At 36.3% G+C, this 15245-nt stretch overlaps 1 protein-coding gene across 4 annotated transcripts in view; it reads left to right on the forward strand.

The window, feature by feature from the left end:
• The window catches only part of FER (FER tyrosine kinase), a 155918-nt gene that overhangs the window by 131271 nt on the left and 9402 nt on the right, over window positions 1–15245 (forward strand). For 3 of the 4 annotated variants that reach the window (XM_054053621.1, XM_054053622.1, XM_054053620.1), the window contains exons 18-19: window positions 8881–9035; window positions 12544–12666. In XM_054053621.1, coding sequence (XP_053909596.1) covers window positions 8881–9035; window positions 12544–12666 — 278 coding nt within the window. Of the gene's footprint in view, window positions 1–2298; window positions 2397–8880; window positions 9036–12543; window positions 12667–15245 lie in introns of those variants that run through there. The other variant, XM_054053623.1, reaches the window with a different exon arrangement.

A 15245-nucleotide genomic window follows, 5' to 3' on the forward strand; every position in this document is an offset into this window, starting at 1 on the left:
CAGCTCTAAGGTGGGGCAGAAGTCTTCTTGCTGAAGACAGAAGTAATGAGCTTCCATCCTTCACCTTCTGCTGCCCTTACCTTTATATTGGGGTTGGACACTGCCTGTATCTTTACTGCAGGTGGAGTCTGGGGTTCTTCAGGCTGTTTCATCTCAGGGAAGATACTCTTAGCTCTCTTTCATCTTCTCTGATGCTGTGTGGCCTGCTTACTTCCTCTTCTAATTCATCCACTTGGCAGCACAACTCCTCCAAGGCAGTGCTGGGGGACAAGGAGGGAAGCCTTAGCTGCAGTGACTATGAGTTGGTGGAGTTTAAGATCCTTAGAGAGTGTGCAGCAAACTCACTACCCTGGACTTCAGGAGAGCAGACTTTGACCTTTTCAGGGATTTGCTTGATAGAGTACTGTGGAAGAAAGACCTGGAGGGGAGAAGGAATGCTGGTTGATATTCAAGGATCACCTCCAAGCTCAGGAGCGATGCATTCCAACAAGTAGTAAGTCAGGCAAAAGTGCTAGGAGGCCTGTGTGGATGAACAAGGAACTCTGGGACAAGCTTAAACTCAAAAAGGAAGCCTACAGAGTGGGGAAGCAAAGGCAGGTAGCCTGTAAGGAATATAGAGAAATTGTCTTTGCAGCCAAGGACCAGATTCGGAAAGCTAAATCCCTGATAGAATTAAACCTGACCAAGGACGTAAAGGGCAAGAAGGAGAGCTTCTATTGGAATGTCAGTGGTAAAAGAAAGACTATGAAGAATGTGGACCCTTTCTGGAAGGAAACAGGAGATGTGGTTTCCCAGGATATGGAGAAGGCTCTTTTTTTTTCCTCAGTCTTCACCAGTAAGAATTCAAGCCTCACTGTCCAAGTCGTAGAAGGCAAAGTCAGGGATTGGGAGAATGAAGAACCACCCACTGTAAGAGCAGATCAGGTGCAAGACCATCTAATGACCCTGAAGGTACAAATAAGGTGTACGACCATCTAATGACCCTGAAGGTACACAAGTCCGTGAAATGTGATGAGGTGCATCCACAGGTCCTGAGTTGCTAAGGCACTACCCATCATAAAGCTGTAATTTTCGTTACAGAGTAGGTTGTGGTCAATATTCTACTCAAGTTGACAGTGGAAATTAGCAAAATTGCTACCACGTAGCTCAGCAACTTTTTTAGAATCTTCTAGAGTTTTCACTATTTTTGCTGCGATTTCATGAATTGCATGCTTCTTGTAGAAGCAAAGTTCACATCAGCTTAATATTTTGAATGGAGGAACTGTGTTACAGTAAAGATTGGGGGGATACAGGCTTTGATGCAAATAATGTGGGCGATGTAGCAGTGATTAAAATTCTGACATTTGACTTCATAGAAACCTGCATGTCACCTGCTGGCAACATCTGTAGTACTTTTCTGTACAAAAAATGCAGTTTGTGTCATTTGCATTTGAGGTTTTGTTATTTTGTCCATTATCAAACTCATTTTAAAAGCTTTTTCCAAAAAGTGTTGCTCTCCAGTCATAAATTAATTAACAAGCTATCAGTCACCTGATTTATTTGTTCTTACGATACCAAAATGCCATCTTAAATTTCCTTATACCAATTTTGGTGCATCCTACCTTAAACGAAAATAAATATACAATAAAAACATGTCTGTTGAGCTGTTTTGCTGTGAGCTTCTGAGAATTCATGTTTTAAGTGGAAATAAAGATACACTTCAAACATTTTCATGACACACAGAGTTTGCATGTATATGACTGGTTGAAAAAGTCATCTTTTCATATATGATAAAACAAAAATGCAGTTATTCAGAAATTGAATGCTTGTTGGGGTGATTCCTACTTTGGCTAGTACTTTTTTATTGTGTGCTATATACCTGATAGTATATTAATAGATTCCAGGCCATCTGACTATTCAAATGTTTATTTAAAATAAAAAAATGTTTTAGTATCTTATTTAGTTCATCAGTTCTGTGATTCTTTGAAACTGACATTGGTTTGTACACCAGTTTAACTGCTTTTGGTTTCTTATGTAACTGTGTTAATAAAATAGATTTAGTTTTCTTTATGCAGGAAGATTTTAGGAGTTTAGCAAATGATTATCTAAACTTTGGTTATTTGATAACCTTTGCCCACAGCAAATGCTAAAATAAACGTAATGTTAAATAGCAAAAATGATCTTTTGTATCTACAGTGAAGTGATAGAATGGTTTTGTGTGTGGAACTATTTCAGAATAATAGCCAGGTATAGTAAATCTGTATCTTTGCAATAGTTTTCTTTTAGTTCATGCTATTCCTCTCTTCTGATCAATCACAGGAAAAACTTTCCCACACCTCCAACAAACTTCTGAGTCCCCAGAGGATGTGGGACCACTCCAGTTCCATAGGCAATCAACGTTACGCAGGAGTGAACTTATTGCTCTGCAGAGCAGAAGTCTGTATCAGCTCAACTCTCTTCCATATATAATTACTAATCTTTTTTTTAAAAAATAGATATGACATCACTTAAAAATGCAAAACATTCCAAAAACAGGAAGCTTGGTTTTCTATTTATTCCTCTTTTATCTCAAAGTAATTTCCATCTCTTCTACACAGTCATCCATCTTAATAGTTTTCTTTTTAATGAAAATAGAAATTCATACTTAACGAGGTTATTCAACTCTGAGGACTAGACTTCTTTATATCAAACACCAAGTATTAGGAGACCAGAACTACAACTAGGAGAAATGGTAACATTATATAGCAATTGTCCTCCACTTCCATACCTCAAATCTCTGTTATGGTCAACAAGTAAAACAAAAAGTTTTACTCTGAATCGTATTGGCGAAAGTATTCTGTTTGAAGCCCTGAAGTCAGTACTGCTACCCATCTACAAAGATAATTAAATTATGTGTCTAACTTGGAATGCCCAATATTTGTGCCTGTCTCAAGGTACATCTTACTGTGATTATGTGTTTGTTCATTAGTAACTGACCGTTTCGCAGACTATAAACATGCTTTTCATACTATACTTGTTCATCAGAAATTTCTGTACAATAAAGTAAGCTTTTTATCTGACTTAAATATCTTTTTTTTTCGGGTATGTATATGTGAAGGCATTTGCAGTAACAAACTGTAGTACAGAAAATGTTAATATAGTTTTCTGTACAGCAATTCATTAAAAAGTTTCTTCTTGTTGTGCTTGTAGAGTCCAGGGCAGCTGTCACTTGTTCAAAAAATATAGCTGTGGAAATGTAAATAGCAGGAAGGTTTGTGGGGTGGGACTGAGTGTTAAGTTCACTGCAAGAAGTGGTTTTCTTACTGAGCTGTGCAGTCCTCAACAGATGAAGCAACATGTGTTATCCTAGAGAACGAAACGTATGCTGTGCTTAGTTCTGAATGGGATGCTGTAGCTTTCTGTCATCTACTCCTGTGACCCATGCGACAACCTCATGTACTTTGTGAAGCATTTAAAGAGATCAGGAACATAACAGTAACAGTTACAAAGTTCTTTATTCAAGGGTGGGGATGACATAATGCATAGATGTTTGGAATTTTGAATTAGGAACACTGTGATCCTCAACAGTGTGTTTATCCTTAGAGCATTTTCAAAAACACTTAACAACTCCTTCTAGTATCTAAGGAACATGTTTTGTATTCAATTATAGTTTTATTATTTTGGAGAAATCTGACATGTATGAATATATTCTTTGTTTACCAATTTACCAGCCAATTTTTAGTTCAACCACGTCATAGTATATTAATGTAATTTAGATACTTAAGCTTCATTGTGCTTATATATTTTCCTCTGTTTGCTTTGGCCTTTATTACTGGAAGTTTCTGTTTTGATTAATGTGATCTTGCTAACCTCAGTTCACACAAATATGTTCATCAAGTTGCAATAAAACATTTTATATCATAACTCTTACTATCATGACAATGAGAGCGAGCAGTGCCATGCAGATTTTTTATAATGGAGGATATATTTTAATCTTTCAGGTGGAAAAAAGATATATGGAAAAAATGTGGTTTTTACATACAGGCTCATTTTTATTCTTGTGTTCTGCTAATTAATACAATTACTTAGATTTGTTATGTTACTTCTTTTACTTTTGCGTTCTTTTTGCAAAGGTTTTAGTTCCAACTGAAAATTGCAGCATGTTTTAGTGGGAGTAATTGGACATGACTAATGTTGTGAGATGAGAAAATTTACTCATTTTGTAGCTGAGGAGAACTGAGCAATATCCAAAACTACAGATAGGAACAAGAACACCTGACATAGAGAAATCACTACTGCATCTAACTTGGACTTTCTCTGGTTTCCTAGCACTTTTCATCTGTGCGGATGCAGATGGACGGCATAATACAAGGAACCAAGAGATATTAGTGGCATTGTTGTTAATATTATCTGTTAGTACTCATAATGGGATAGGTAAAATAATATGAAGACAATACAGAATGCATGGAAAGAAGTACTTCTGAGTCTCTATTATTTTTTCAGTCTGTTATTAGGCACATACTATTTGCTATGTTCTCCTCATAGAGAAAAAAGTCGCAGCATTTGTATATCAAGGAAGTTATGAAATAGATGTGTTTTGATATAAATACCACTGGAAATTCCTTCAGGTGTTTGCAGGAGAGGTAGTGTCTTAGTGTCTACAAATAAAAAAAAGTTTCGCTTGTAGACTTGTTGCCCCTTCTTTTTTGATCTTGCAATAGACTGTTTTCTTTTAATTAAGTGTGCAGAAGAGATAAACTAATCCCGTTCACTAATTAATTACTTGCTTTTATCATGGTGTTTTAACTGCATAATCCATGGTGGGGAGGGGCATATAAAGTGGCTAATTAGTTCAGTGAGTCTGTGTGTCCTGTTGGTTTAGTACTGAGGAGTTTACGGTTTTGATTGTTTTTTGTTGATGGAATTCCGTTTAAATATAAGCTATTACTTGCTGTGGGTGGTAGAAGGAAGTGGGAAGGGGATGCAGGTGTGGCTTAGTGAAAAATTTATGAGATTTATTTCTTTACTGACAGGCATGAATCCAGGTGGTAACAATTCCCAGCACAAAGAAAGTGTCGCTACTTCCTTTTTAACTGGCTATTGGATTTTTAGCAAAAGTCTTATGAGCTGTCTCTTGTAGTTTCAGCATATTCAACCCATATTAGTGATTCCTATTCAATGTTCTGTTTGTGTTTATAGAAACTGCATAAAATTGCTTAAAAATGAAATTTCTAGTTTACGTATTCATTTTCCTTCCTTACTAGTTGGGGAGAAGGTGCTTTGTTTCTCATTGCATGAGGAACTTACATAATCTTGTTCTGTTGCAGCTTTAGTGTAGTTTGTTCCAAATTTGTACAGCTTTCACAATGTGAAATAAAGAATATTTTCATGTTTTCTGTGTTAAAGATAAATACTGACTTTATGGAATTACTGCAGCAAGTAGCAAGTGCTGTATGAGAAAAAAAAAAAAACAACAATGCCCCAAGCAGAGAGAGACACCTAAGTCTGTGCAATTAAATCTATACTTCTTCAGGATGCTGGGTTTAGGGAACACTAGGAGGAACAGAGAGAAAAAAAATAGAGCATGCATTTATTTTAAGGAAAAGAAGACAAGTGGAGCGTAGTTGATACGTTGGTTTTTTTAAAAAAAATTTCCATCCAGAAAGAGTCTTGTTTTTCTCCGCATATTTAACAGTGAATTTATCTGTAATATTGATTCCTCATTTGTTTTCAGTCATCAGACTTATATATTTATGTTCTCTGGTTTTCCCTCACTCATGTCAGCTACCATACATACTTGAATGAAACTCCGTTGTGCGTATTTCCTATGGAAGGTTAAGATGTAAAGCATCTTTATACACCCCTTAGTGCTGTTCTACTAGAGCTCTTTCCTTTTATCTGTAGCAGATTGAAATTAATTAGAATCCTGGAAGCTGGAAGAAAATTAAAGCTGTTAGTTATTAATTTAAAATGATGGAAATAATACTTTTTGGTGCTGTTCTTCTTTTGGGTTCTATCTATAAATTCTGTAATAAATCACAGTGACCAAAAATGCATTTTTAGTATTTTTTCTTGTGTCTAGGCTTGTTTTTAGAGGCGGCTGTCAGACATAAGGAAAAACAGTGAAGAAATTTTTGTGAAAATATTGAAAAATCTTAACCCTCAGAATTTAGAAGAAAAACCAACAAAACAACACTTTGATATAGCTCTCCCGTTCAGTGTAAATATCTTTTAAAAAATGCTTTAAAGCATACAAATACATATAAGGAAATACAGAAAATTCCACAACAAATCACTGAGGATATGAAACAGTGTAAAATGATAGCAGAAACGCTAACAAGATACTCTTCAGGAGATTTATAAGCCTGAGGAATGAAATAGTAAGTGTTAGTCAAATAGACATTGTTAAGCAACTACAGGAAAGAGAACATGGGAATAAAGAACCTGAAAAATACATCTACAGTTGATGTAATTGCAGAATCTTAAATAGCTGGCAGTGGAGCACTTTAAATGAAATTGTATTCATTGTTTCACCCCACAGAATGGGAATTTTCTAACAGGGCAAAGTACTTTCAGAGGAATTAAGCATGATTTTAAATATCACTGGATCTGCTAAACATTGTTGCTTTCTATGTACTCCAAAAATCAACTCCTCACAAGGGCTGTGAAAAGAAAAATAAGTGCCTGAGAGGGGGATTACAAAAGCCCTTTGAAAAGACTATAACCTAAGTGGTGGAAAAAAAAAACCAGAAAGAAAAGGTCACATCTGAAGTATTTTCTAAATAGGTGATAAAAAGAGCCTGCCTTACACATGAGAAAGGAAAAAAGCAAAGTTGCTTAAGTCAAAATTATACATATTAAGTGTACAAAAGACTTTGTTTACATAAATGATATATTAGAAGTAATACATGTTATTATAGCTTAAAAAATGTGAGTTTTAACTAAAAGCAGAAAAAGATTAATACTGAGAGACTTATAACCAGCATTGCTACATTTACATTGCTATTGGTAGGCTTTATGTTTTATCATAATGCATCCTTTTCTTTCTTATTGTTAATAGCACGGTACTAGCCATTTCATAAAATTTTATTGATATTCTGTTGAAGATGGCAATGAAAATGCTTCTCTATTCAATACAAACTGAGACAGAAAAAGAAGAAGCAGTTTGCCTGGGAAAATTGATGGTGGACTTGACAGTTGTGTCCACCTGCACAAGCTGTGGAACGTTAGCTAACCACTGGCCCATGGTACTTGTGTGCTGCATAGCAGCTTGAGTAGTACAATTCTACAACCCTGTGCTAGATAATAGCTTGAAAACCACTGTTTCCTTGAGCAAAGACTTTGTGTGTCTCTGGCCTTTCAGAAGATGCAGTGTTAATTTCTGTACATCCTAAACATAGTATCACAACCTTTATGAACTTTCTGAATAACTAGTTTGATTTTCATGGAAGTGTTTCTTTAAATTTGCAGTAATGATGAAAAACATTTACGCTAAATAACTCTGAAACAGAGACAAAAAACTGTCATATACAGAACAGGGAAAAATTATGTGGTCTGAGTGTAATCTTTGTTTATAGGCAGCATACTATGTACTATTTATGATATATTTTCCCTAATAATCAGTCTTAGGTAGGAGGAATAAACCTAAGACAGCTCAGCATATAGCTATTTCTTAATCTGACTCAGAATATGTTTAAATGCTGGATCAGACTCGGCTATCAGTAGACATCAAAATGTCTGTGATTTTAATTAACTTTCTAAATTTTCTTTGAGATTTGACCTCATTACTTTTTCCACTCTTTATGTGCATCTGTCACAAAAGCTAGACTATAATGAAACTAATGACTAAAGTATGATTGGAACACCAAACAGCCTAAATTCTTGAAGTTTCATGATGATGCTGTTTAGTGTAAGCAATAACAATTTGATTTTAGTTTGCAGTTCTCTTACTTTCATCAATTAATAACAGATGCTAATGTAAAACTTGGAAAAGTTCTGTGAGTCAAATATGTTAAATTCTTAAATTTTCTGTTCAAACACAGACTCTATCTGCATAACAAATAATGTAGTACAATACCAATGTGGAGTTGATCAAAGCAGTTGTAAATACATGAGCTTTAACATCCTTAGGCAAGACTCAAGACTTTTAATTTAGACTTAAATATGATTCAGTCCTCTGTCATGAACATCTCCACCATGCATAGAATTTGAAGCTGTTTGTCATTTCTTTCTATGTTAGCTGTAGACACAAATTCCTACATGCTGTGGGCAGAGTTTTAGGTTTGTTTCTTCCAAGTTTGTATACATCACAATAATTCTTTAAAACCAATGTAAGTGCTTTACGTGCTCAGGGGATTCAATTCAACACTGTGCTACAGTTCAAATCCAGAACATTAAAGCTAATGCAGTTATTCTGGAATAGTTACATAAGACAAACTATTTGTAAGCATGTTAGCTATTTAAGCTGAAGAAATTTAGTTTTAAGTTTAGTTTAGGGAAATGGGCTTGCAGTCAGTCCATAACAGCTCCTCTGTGTCGCTCCTTCCTTCTCTCACTGTTCCCCTGTTCCTTCATGAGTCCTTCCTAGGGAATACAGTATTTCATGAACTGCTTCAATGTGGGTCCTTCAAGGGCTTCAAAGGAATCTCTGCTTCATGACCTGGAGCACATCCAGCATCTCTAGCACATGCTCCCTCCACTTCTTCACCACCCTTATTGTTTACAGGATTATTTCTCGCACTTTTTTTTGTCTCTCCCTCATTCCTCTTTTCTGCAACTGCTATGCGGCATTTTTCTACCATTTCTTAAATATGTTTTCTGAGAGGCACCACTGTCTTGGCTGAGGGGTTCAGCCATTTAGAATGGCTTCAGGTACTTTAAAATGTGTAAAAATATGGGGGTTTATTTCTTTTTCTAACTTAGAGACCTGGCTGCAAGGAACTGCCTGGTAGGTGAAAGCAATATTTTGAAAATAAGTGATTTTGGAATGTCCCGGCAAGAGGATGATGGCGTGTATTCATCATCAGGCCTAAAGCAGATTCCTATCAAGTGGACTGCTCCAGAAGCCCTCAACTATGGTAAGGACGTACCTGTATCTTGTTACAAAGAAATAAAATGTCAAAGTAGCTTAGAGGTCATCAGGACTACACCATGGGAAATATTTGGATAGATATACATATTCTTAGTGCCCAGACAGAATCAATAATGTTTAAAATAATTTTGATATTTCAAATTTGATATTTAAGTTATATGTAAAGTACTGGTTTGCTTTCAAAAAGAGTAAGGCAGCAACATCAAAATTGCTATTATGCGGCAATAAAATAATGCTTTGGTTATGTTGCTGACTCATTCTAGTAGACTACCTAGTCAGTCATCTAAATCATAATAGTTAACAAAATGAATGGCGAGTTCTGCATATTTATGGTAGTGATTGCTCAAGCACCTCTTTGAAAACAGTGGAAAGTGTTAACATGGTAGAATACTCTATTAGATCAATTATTGCATTGGAGATGACTACAGTCACTGATTTATATTTTTTAACTGCGGCTTTTCTTTACCCATGTTGTGATTTATTGCTAGACAAAAAAGTCTGTTTTTTCGGATCGAGGGAAGTAGTCCGTACTACATGGATAATAGTTCCAGAACAGAAATGGTAACAACTGTATTTAGCATTTTAACTTAGATGAAACTAGAAAAATATATTCTAAGCAAAGAGGACTGTGAAGCCTATTAAATGATCAGTGCCATGTTTTAGATGTAGTTCTCTCAACCAGTTCTTTGGATGAGTTCCTAGAAAAAAGTTGGTTTAAATTCTGTTTGAAGTGTCTATAAATATTTTTGCAATTTCTTAAAGCTTTTTAAAAAATCATACATTGAAAATTATGAGATTGTGGCTTACAACTGATAACAAATTGCTTCCTTTCATTAGCACTTTTGCAGGAGCTAATGCCATAATACAATATAGCAGATCTTCCTTTTGGAGGGCTAATAATAAATTTAATTACAGTAACTGATGCTGTATTATCAATTATTCTAATAGCTGTTAATGTTGCTAGCATTCACTGGGGAACACACTTTTCTGTTTTGGGTATTTGTTCCACTATCAAAGATATTTTGAATTCTATTTTTTGTTATTTCAGAAGCATGTACAGTTTATTTGATATATAATCCTTCATAGCCATATCTAGTCCACTGGACTACGTTAAGTAGGAAACACGTTCTTGTAATAACATCTTCACTTTGTACTTTTGAGTCTTTTTCTGCATAGGACAGGAGAGGAGAGGATAGTTGTGTAACATCTACTTATTTTGTGTTTCTTAAAATGCATACATTATCAAGCAGCTTTAAGTGATTTTCTGTAGTGTTAGGAAAATAAGCACTCTCAAACATTTGTTAATGTGTTTGGAAGTATACTATGCGGCTTTCAAAATGCTGTGGAAGGTTTCTGTGTGTTCTTGAAGGATCGTTTTTTCCACTCCCTTGAAAGATGTGAGTAAAAATAATTTTTTTGTGTTTTACCATTCACTATCCTAATAATGCGGTTGTAAGAATTGTATTAATTTGTATAGGTAAGGGTGAAGGTATTTAAGGATACCGGCATGAAATAGAACTGAATACGCAATATTTCAAAACTGTTTGGCAACCACTGTCCATGTGGCAAGATTGTTAATGGCAAGGTTCAAAGGTTGGAAGAAACAGAGGAATATGGTTGTTTGGCCATTTCATGAACTAAAGAGTGCTTTATAAGCTATAAACTTTATAAACATAAGAAACTATGTAAAACTTTTTATTTTTTAGTCACTTTTGGATTTGCTGTATATGACAAATTAAAGCAGTTACAGCAGGATTTAAAATGAAAAAAAAACCAACAAAAAACCACAATCTGTGAAATCTATAAACCAGGTTAGGGCAAATGAAGTGGTTAAGGAGTTGTGTCTGAAATCATAAGCAAGATTGTGACATTACTGGAGCCTGTGGGAGATTGAGCCGTCAGTGGGTACTTTTCAGTGCCATTCCATACCATTATTTTTTGTTGGACCTATATGATTTCCATCGCTTCCACCAAATGGAAAAAATGTTTGAAAAGCCTCTAATAAAATTACATGTCTAGGCCAAGTGTAGGGTGTTTTTGCTTCCTGTTCTCCCAAAATTAAAATACACATTTGGTGTGTGTGGTTTTGCATTACAACATTTTGAGCTGCTTGTCATGTTAATAAATTACTGTTCAGAGGGTTTTTATTTTGAATGAACAGGCCTTTTTTTTTTTTTCCCTAGATAATGTCACAGTGGAAACGATAATTAACTGTACAGAACCAGCACTTTCCTTAAAAAAAACTAATCACCTATCTTGTATGTTATGAATGATCTCAACGAAAAGTGTTAAATTACTGGATGCCAAACTCTGAAGAGAGTTGATACATAGACAAGAAAACTAATTTCATTGCAAAGAGCTTAGTGAAAGTCCATAATTGCTATCTGTGAGGCACTCTAATGTAGCACAGCTGGAAGTGATACTTGGTTTCAGTAAACTGAACTTTCTGACACCAGAACAGTTGTCATATCACCGTCACTGTAATTTACATGTATTTTCCTTTTTTCTAGTCACAAGTGGCTTAGTTTGAGTTGTTCATGGTCAGAGGTGAACAAACAATTGTTCACAAGCATGTGTATATTTTAAAGAATAAAGACACTTATACAATGTATGGAACAAGAAAAACAGTCATGAAAAATGTTGAAAGTAATGTAGAAAATGGAATTTTAAGGTAACTTTTTCGCAGATCCTGCTGTAACGAGCTGGGAGCCTTAACTTTCTTATGTGAATCCATCCTTAATGTGAATTCATCAGGGACAGTACAAGTATCTGCTTTAAGGTCTCTACTTCTCAGTAGTATAATATAAAGCTTTTGCTGCACAAAGAGGTTTGGTATCCAATTATCTGTTTTGCTATCTCTGAAGCATAGTTGAAGATACTGGAACCAGGAGGCCAGATTTTTTTTTTTTTCTTTCACTGATTTGGTGCATCTGTTCTTCAGGGTCTAAGTTAAACAAGCTGAAACAACTACACTTTCATTTTCTGAGAATAATTTCTCAAAGCATGAAAATCAGGCCCTCTTCACAAACTGTGTTGATGGTAGCTTCTATCAGAAGCTTCTAGCTCATTACTATACTGGTGAACTGGGAAAGGTAATTTTGTTAAAAGTATCTTTGGAATTGGAAGCAGTTATAAACAAGAGGGGAAATAACTGGCATTATTCTGTCCTTTTATATTAAAAGCAAAAAGTATGTACATTGAGAAGAAAAGACATTCTTCACTTGCATGAAAAATAACTGAGTTGTTCTGGCCTGTCAAATTGTGGAACTGTAGGTTAGCTTATATTATTCCTAAGTATTGACCTTAAGATACTTTATCATTTGAAATACAAGAGACTATGTTATCTGGACAATCTATTATTAATAGCTACAGCTTTGTTCTGCTTAAAGCTTGCTAATGTAATACTTCACCTTTTAAGAAAATTTGGGACCATAATTTTCTGAGATATTAATTTCTCTGTACATTAAGCTGAGTGTTTTCTCTCATTTTCATAGGGAGATACACATCTGAGAGTGATGTATGGAGCTTTGGAATCCTTTTGTGGGAGACCTTCAGTTTAGGAGTATGCCCATACCCTGGAATGACCAACCAACAAGCACGAGAACAAGTCGAGAAAGGTAGTTATTTGTAGGGGGTGAAAGAAATGCTGTATAGATCCATAAGTTTGTGGTACATAGAATATAAAATAGCAAATAAATAACATACGACTTATCCAATAACATTAACAAAAATATGAGATTTTTTTAACTGCTGAATCTAGCTTTCTGGGAGTAATAGTGCAATATATAGGCTTCTTGAAAAAAAGAGCATACTGACCAGTGACTTCAAGGACAGACGACATACAGTGTGCTGACTTTCGGTTTTGCGGAACTAGAAGGTGAGATGGAAGGGATGGGTTTACTGCTGTGGAAAGGAGAGGCTTGACCAGAATGAATTATTAAAGATTATGCTAATGCAGGTATAAATATTCTAAACTACCAGGAGAAAAAAATTATTCCATGTATCGCCCTATCTTCTCTATTAAAGCATTTCAGACAAAAATGTAGCAATTATGGTGGAGAATGGCAAGCTGGTTGAAAGTCACATTTCTCTTTTACAAAATAATCAAAAGGCTTTTATTTAAATTATCAAATAACTAAACAGGATTTCAGGCCTTTGACTTACTTTCATCATCTTAAGTGGTGTTTCAAAACTGTTTCTCCTCTGCATAGTGCAACCCTAGTTGGCTGGTTTGTACAGATTACCAGTGTTGTTATCAGCGTGGTAGATGACCATCAAAGTTGCTCCTTAAAAGGCCTTAAAAAAAAAAAAAATCCAGTGTTTTCCAAAGCAGAGGAGTGATTGTAGTCTTACTACCTAAGGACTGAGATTCTGTTTTAATTCACTGAGAATCTCTTGAAATGGATAAAATTCAAAGATTTAGAACTACGCTTATGCTTTTTGAGCTATATATACTGTTGGGAAAATAGTCCTGTTGGCCCATCAGCAATTCTTTTTAATTTTTTTTAATGGAGTTTTGATTTCTTTTATCAGACTGTTGTCTTGATTTTCAGTATATAATAGCATCTTGGTTGGCATAGTCAGCTAAGACACTCCAAATGTTTTTCCTGATCTTATCTGTCTCAGTTACTCCATCAGAATTTTTATATAGTTTCATATTATCTTGTCTCTAAGTGTCTGCGAGCCCAGTCATTCCCTTTTGAAGTTACATGCATTAATCCAGCACATGAAACAGATGCATGCAATATAACAAAGGAAGAATATTTCTCAGATCTGCCTATTGTATGAGGCCAGTGTCACTCTTACTCTGCTTTATAAAGAGAGATTCAGAGACTCATGCAGCAAGTGTGGAGTCAAGGAGCTTCATTTAGCTGTGGAGTCTTAGGTGCCCACTCACATCACTGCCTGTAAAGAGAGAGAGAACTACATGTGATCAGCAGTTCATGCAATCACAGATTCACAGAATAGCTGAAGTCTGTGCACACCTCTGGATGTTATCTGATCCAACCGCTCTGCTCAGTCATGGTACATCTAATAGCCAGTTCCCCAGGATCGTGCCCCAAAAGCTTCTACATATCTCCAAGGATGGAAACGGCCACGTCTGTTGGCAACCTGTGTCTCTGTTTGGTCAGTCTCACAGGGAAAAAATGTTTGCTGATGTTCGGGAGGAAGGTTCCTTTCTGCCAAGCTGCTTTCCAGCTGGGCAGCCCCAGGCCTGTACTGGTGTCTTTGGTTGTTTCTCCCCAGGTACAGGACTTTGTACTTCACCTTGTTGCACCCAGCATGAGGTTCCTGTCATCTCATTTCTCCAGCCTGTCCAGGTCCCTCTGAATGGTAGCACTACCATTGTGAAATGGCCTCTCCTACCAGTTTGGTGTTATCTGCAAACTTTCTGAAAGTGTGATCATCCGGTGACCATCCAGATCATAAATGAAGATACTCAACAGGACTGAAACTAGTAGTGACCCCTGGGCTACAGCAGTTACTGGCCTCCAACTAGACTTTGTAACACTGATCAGCTTGCTCTGGAACTCACCATTCATCCAGGTTTCAGTGCACCTCACTGTCTGCTCATCCAGCCCATAATGCAATAGCTTCTTCATGAGAATTTTATGGGAGACAGTGTTGAAAGCCTTATTGAAGTCCCCTCATATACCAAGCTAGGCATTTCATTATAGGAGGTGATTAGGTTGGTCAAGCATGACTTGCCATTAGTGAATCCATGCTTACTACTCTAGATGGCTTTTATTGTCCTTCAAGTAACTGGAAATTATTTCCAGAATTAGCTGTTCTACCATCTTGCCAGGCATCACACTGACCTGACCAGCCTGCAGTTCCCTGGGTCCTCCTCGAAGACAGGAGTGACACTTGCTTTACTGCAGTCTTAGGCAGTTCTCCCAGTAATTATGATGGATGAAAGATTGTTGAGAGACATCACCCAAGTCTCTCAGCAGTCATGGGTGCGTCCCATGAGGGACCATTTTGCTTAATTATTCCCTGACCAGATCCTCTTCCACCAGACACGTCGTTCTTGCTTCAGACTTTCTCCCTGGGCCTGGGATTCCTGAAGGCAGGTCTTGAGGCAAAGAAGGCACTGAGCACCTGAGCCTTTTCCTGTGTCGCCAGAAAAAATCCTAGAGTGTAGCTACTTCCTAAGATACAGGAAACAAATCTGTACAGCTTGCTGCTCTTGGGG

The sequence above is a fragment of the Cuculus canorus genome, chromosome Z (assembly GCF_017976375.1).
Source record: "Cuculus canorus isolate bCucCan1 chromosome Z, bCucCan1.pri, whole genome shotgun sequence".
Taxonomy (NCBI): domain Eukaryota; kingdom Metazoa; phylum Chordata; class Aves; order Cuculiformes; family Cuculidae; genus Cuculus; species Cuculus canorus.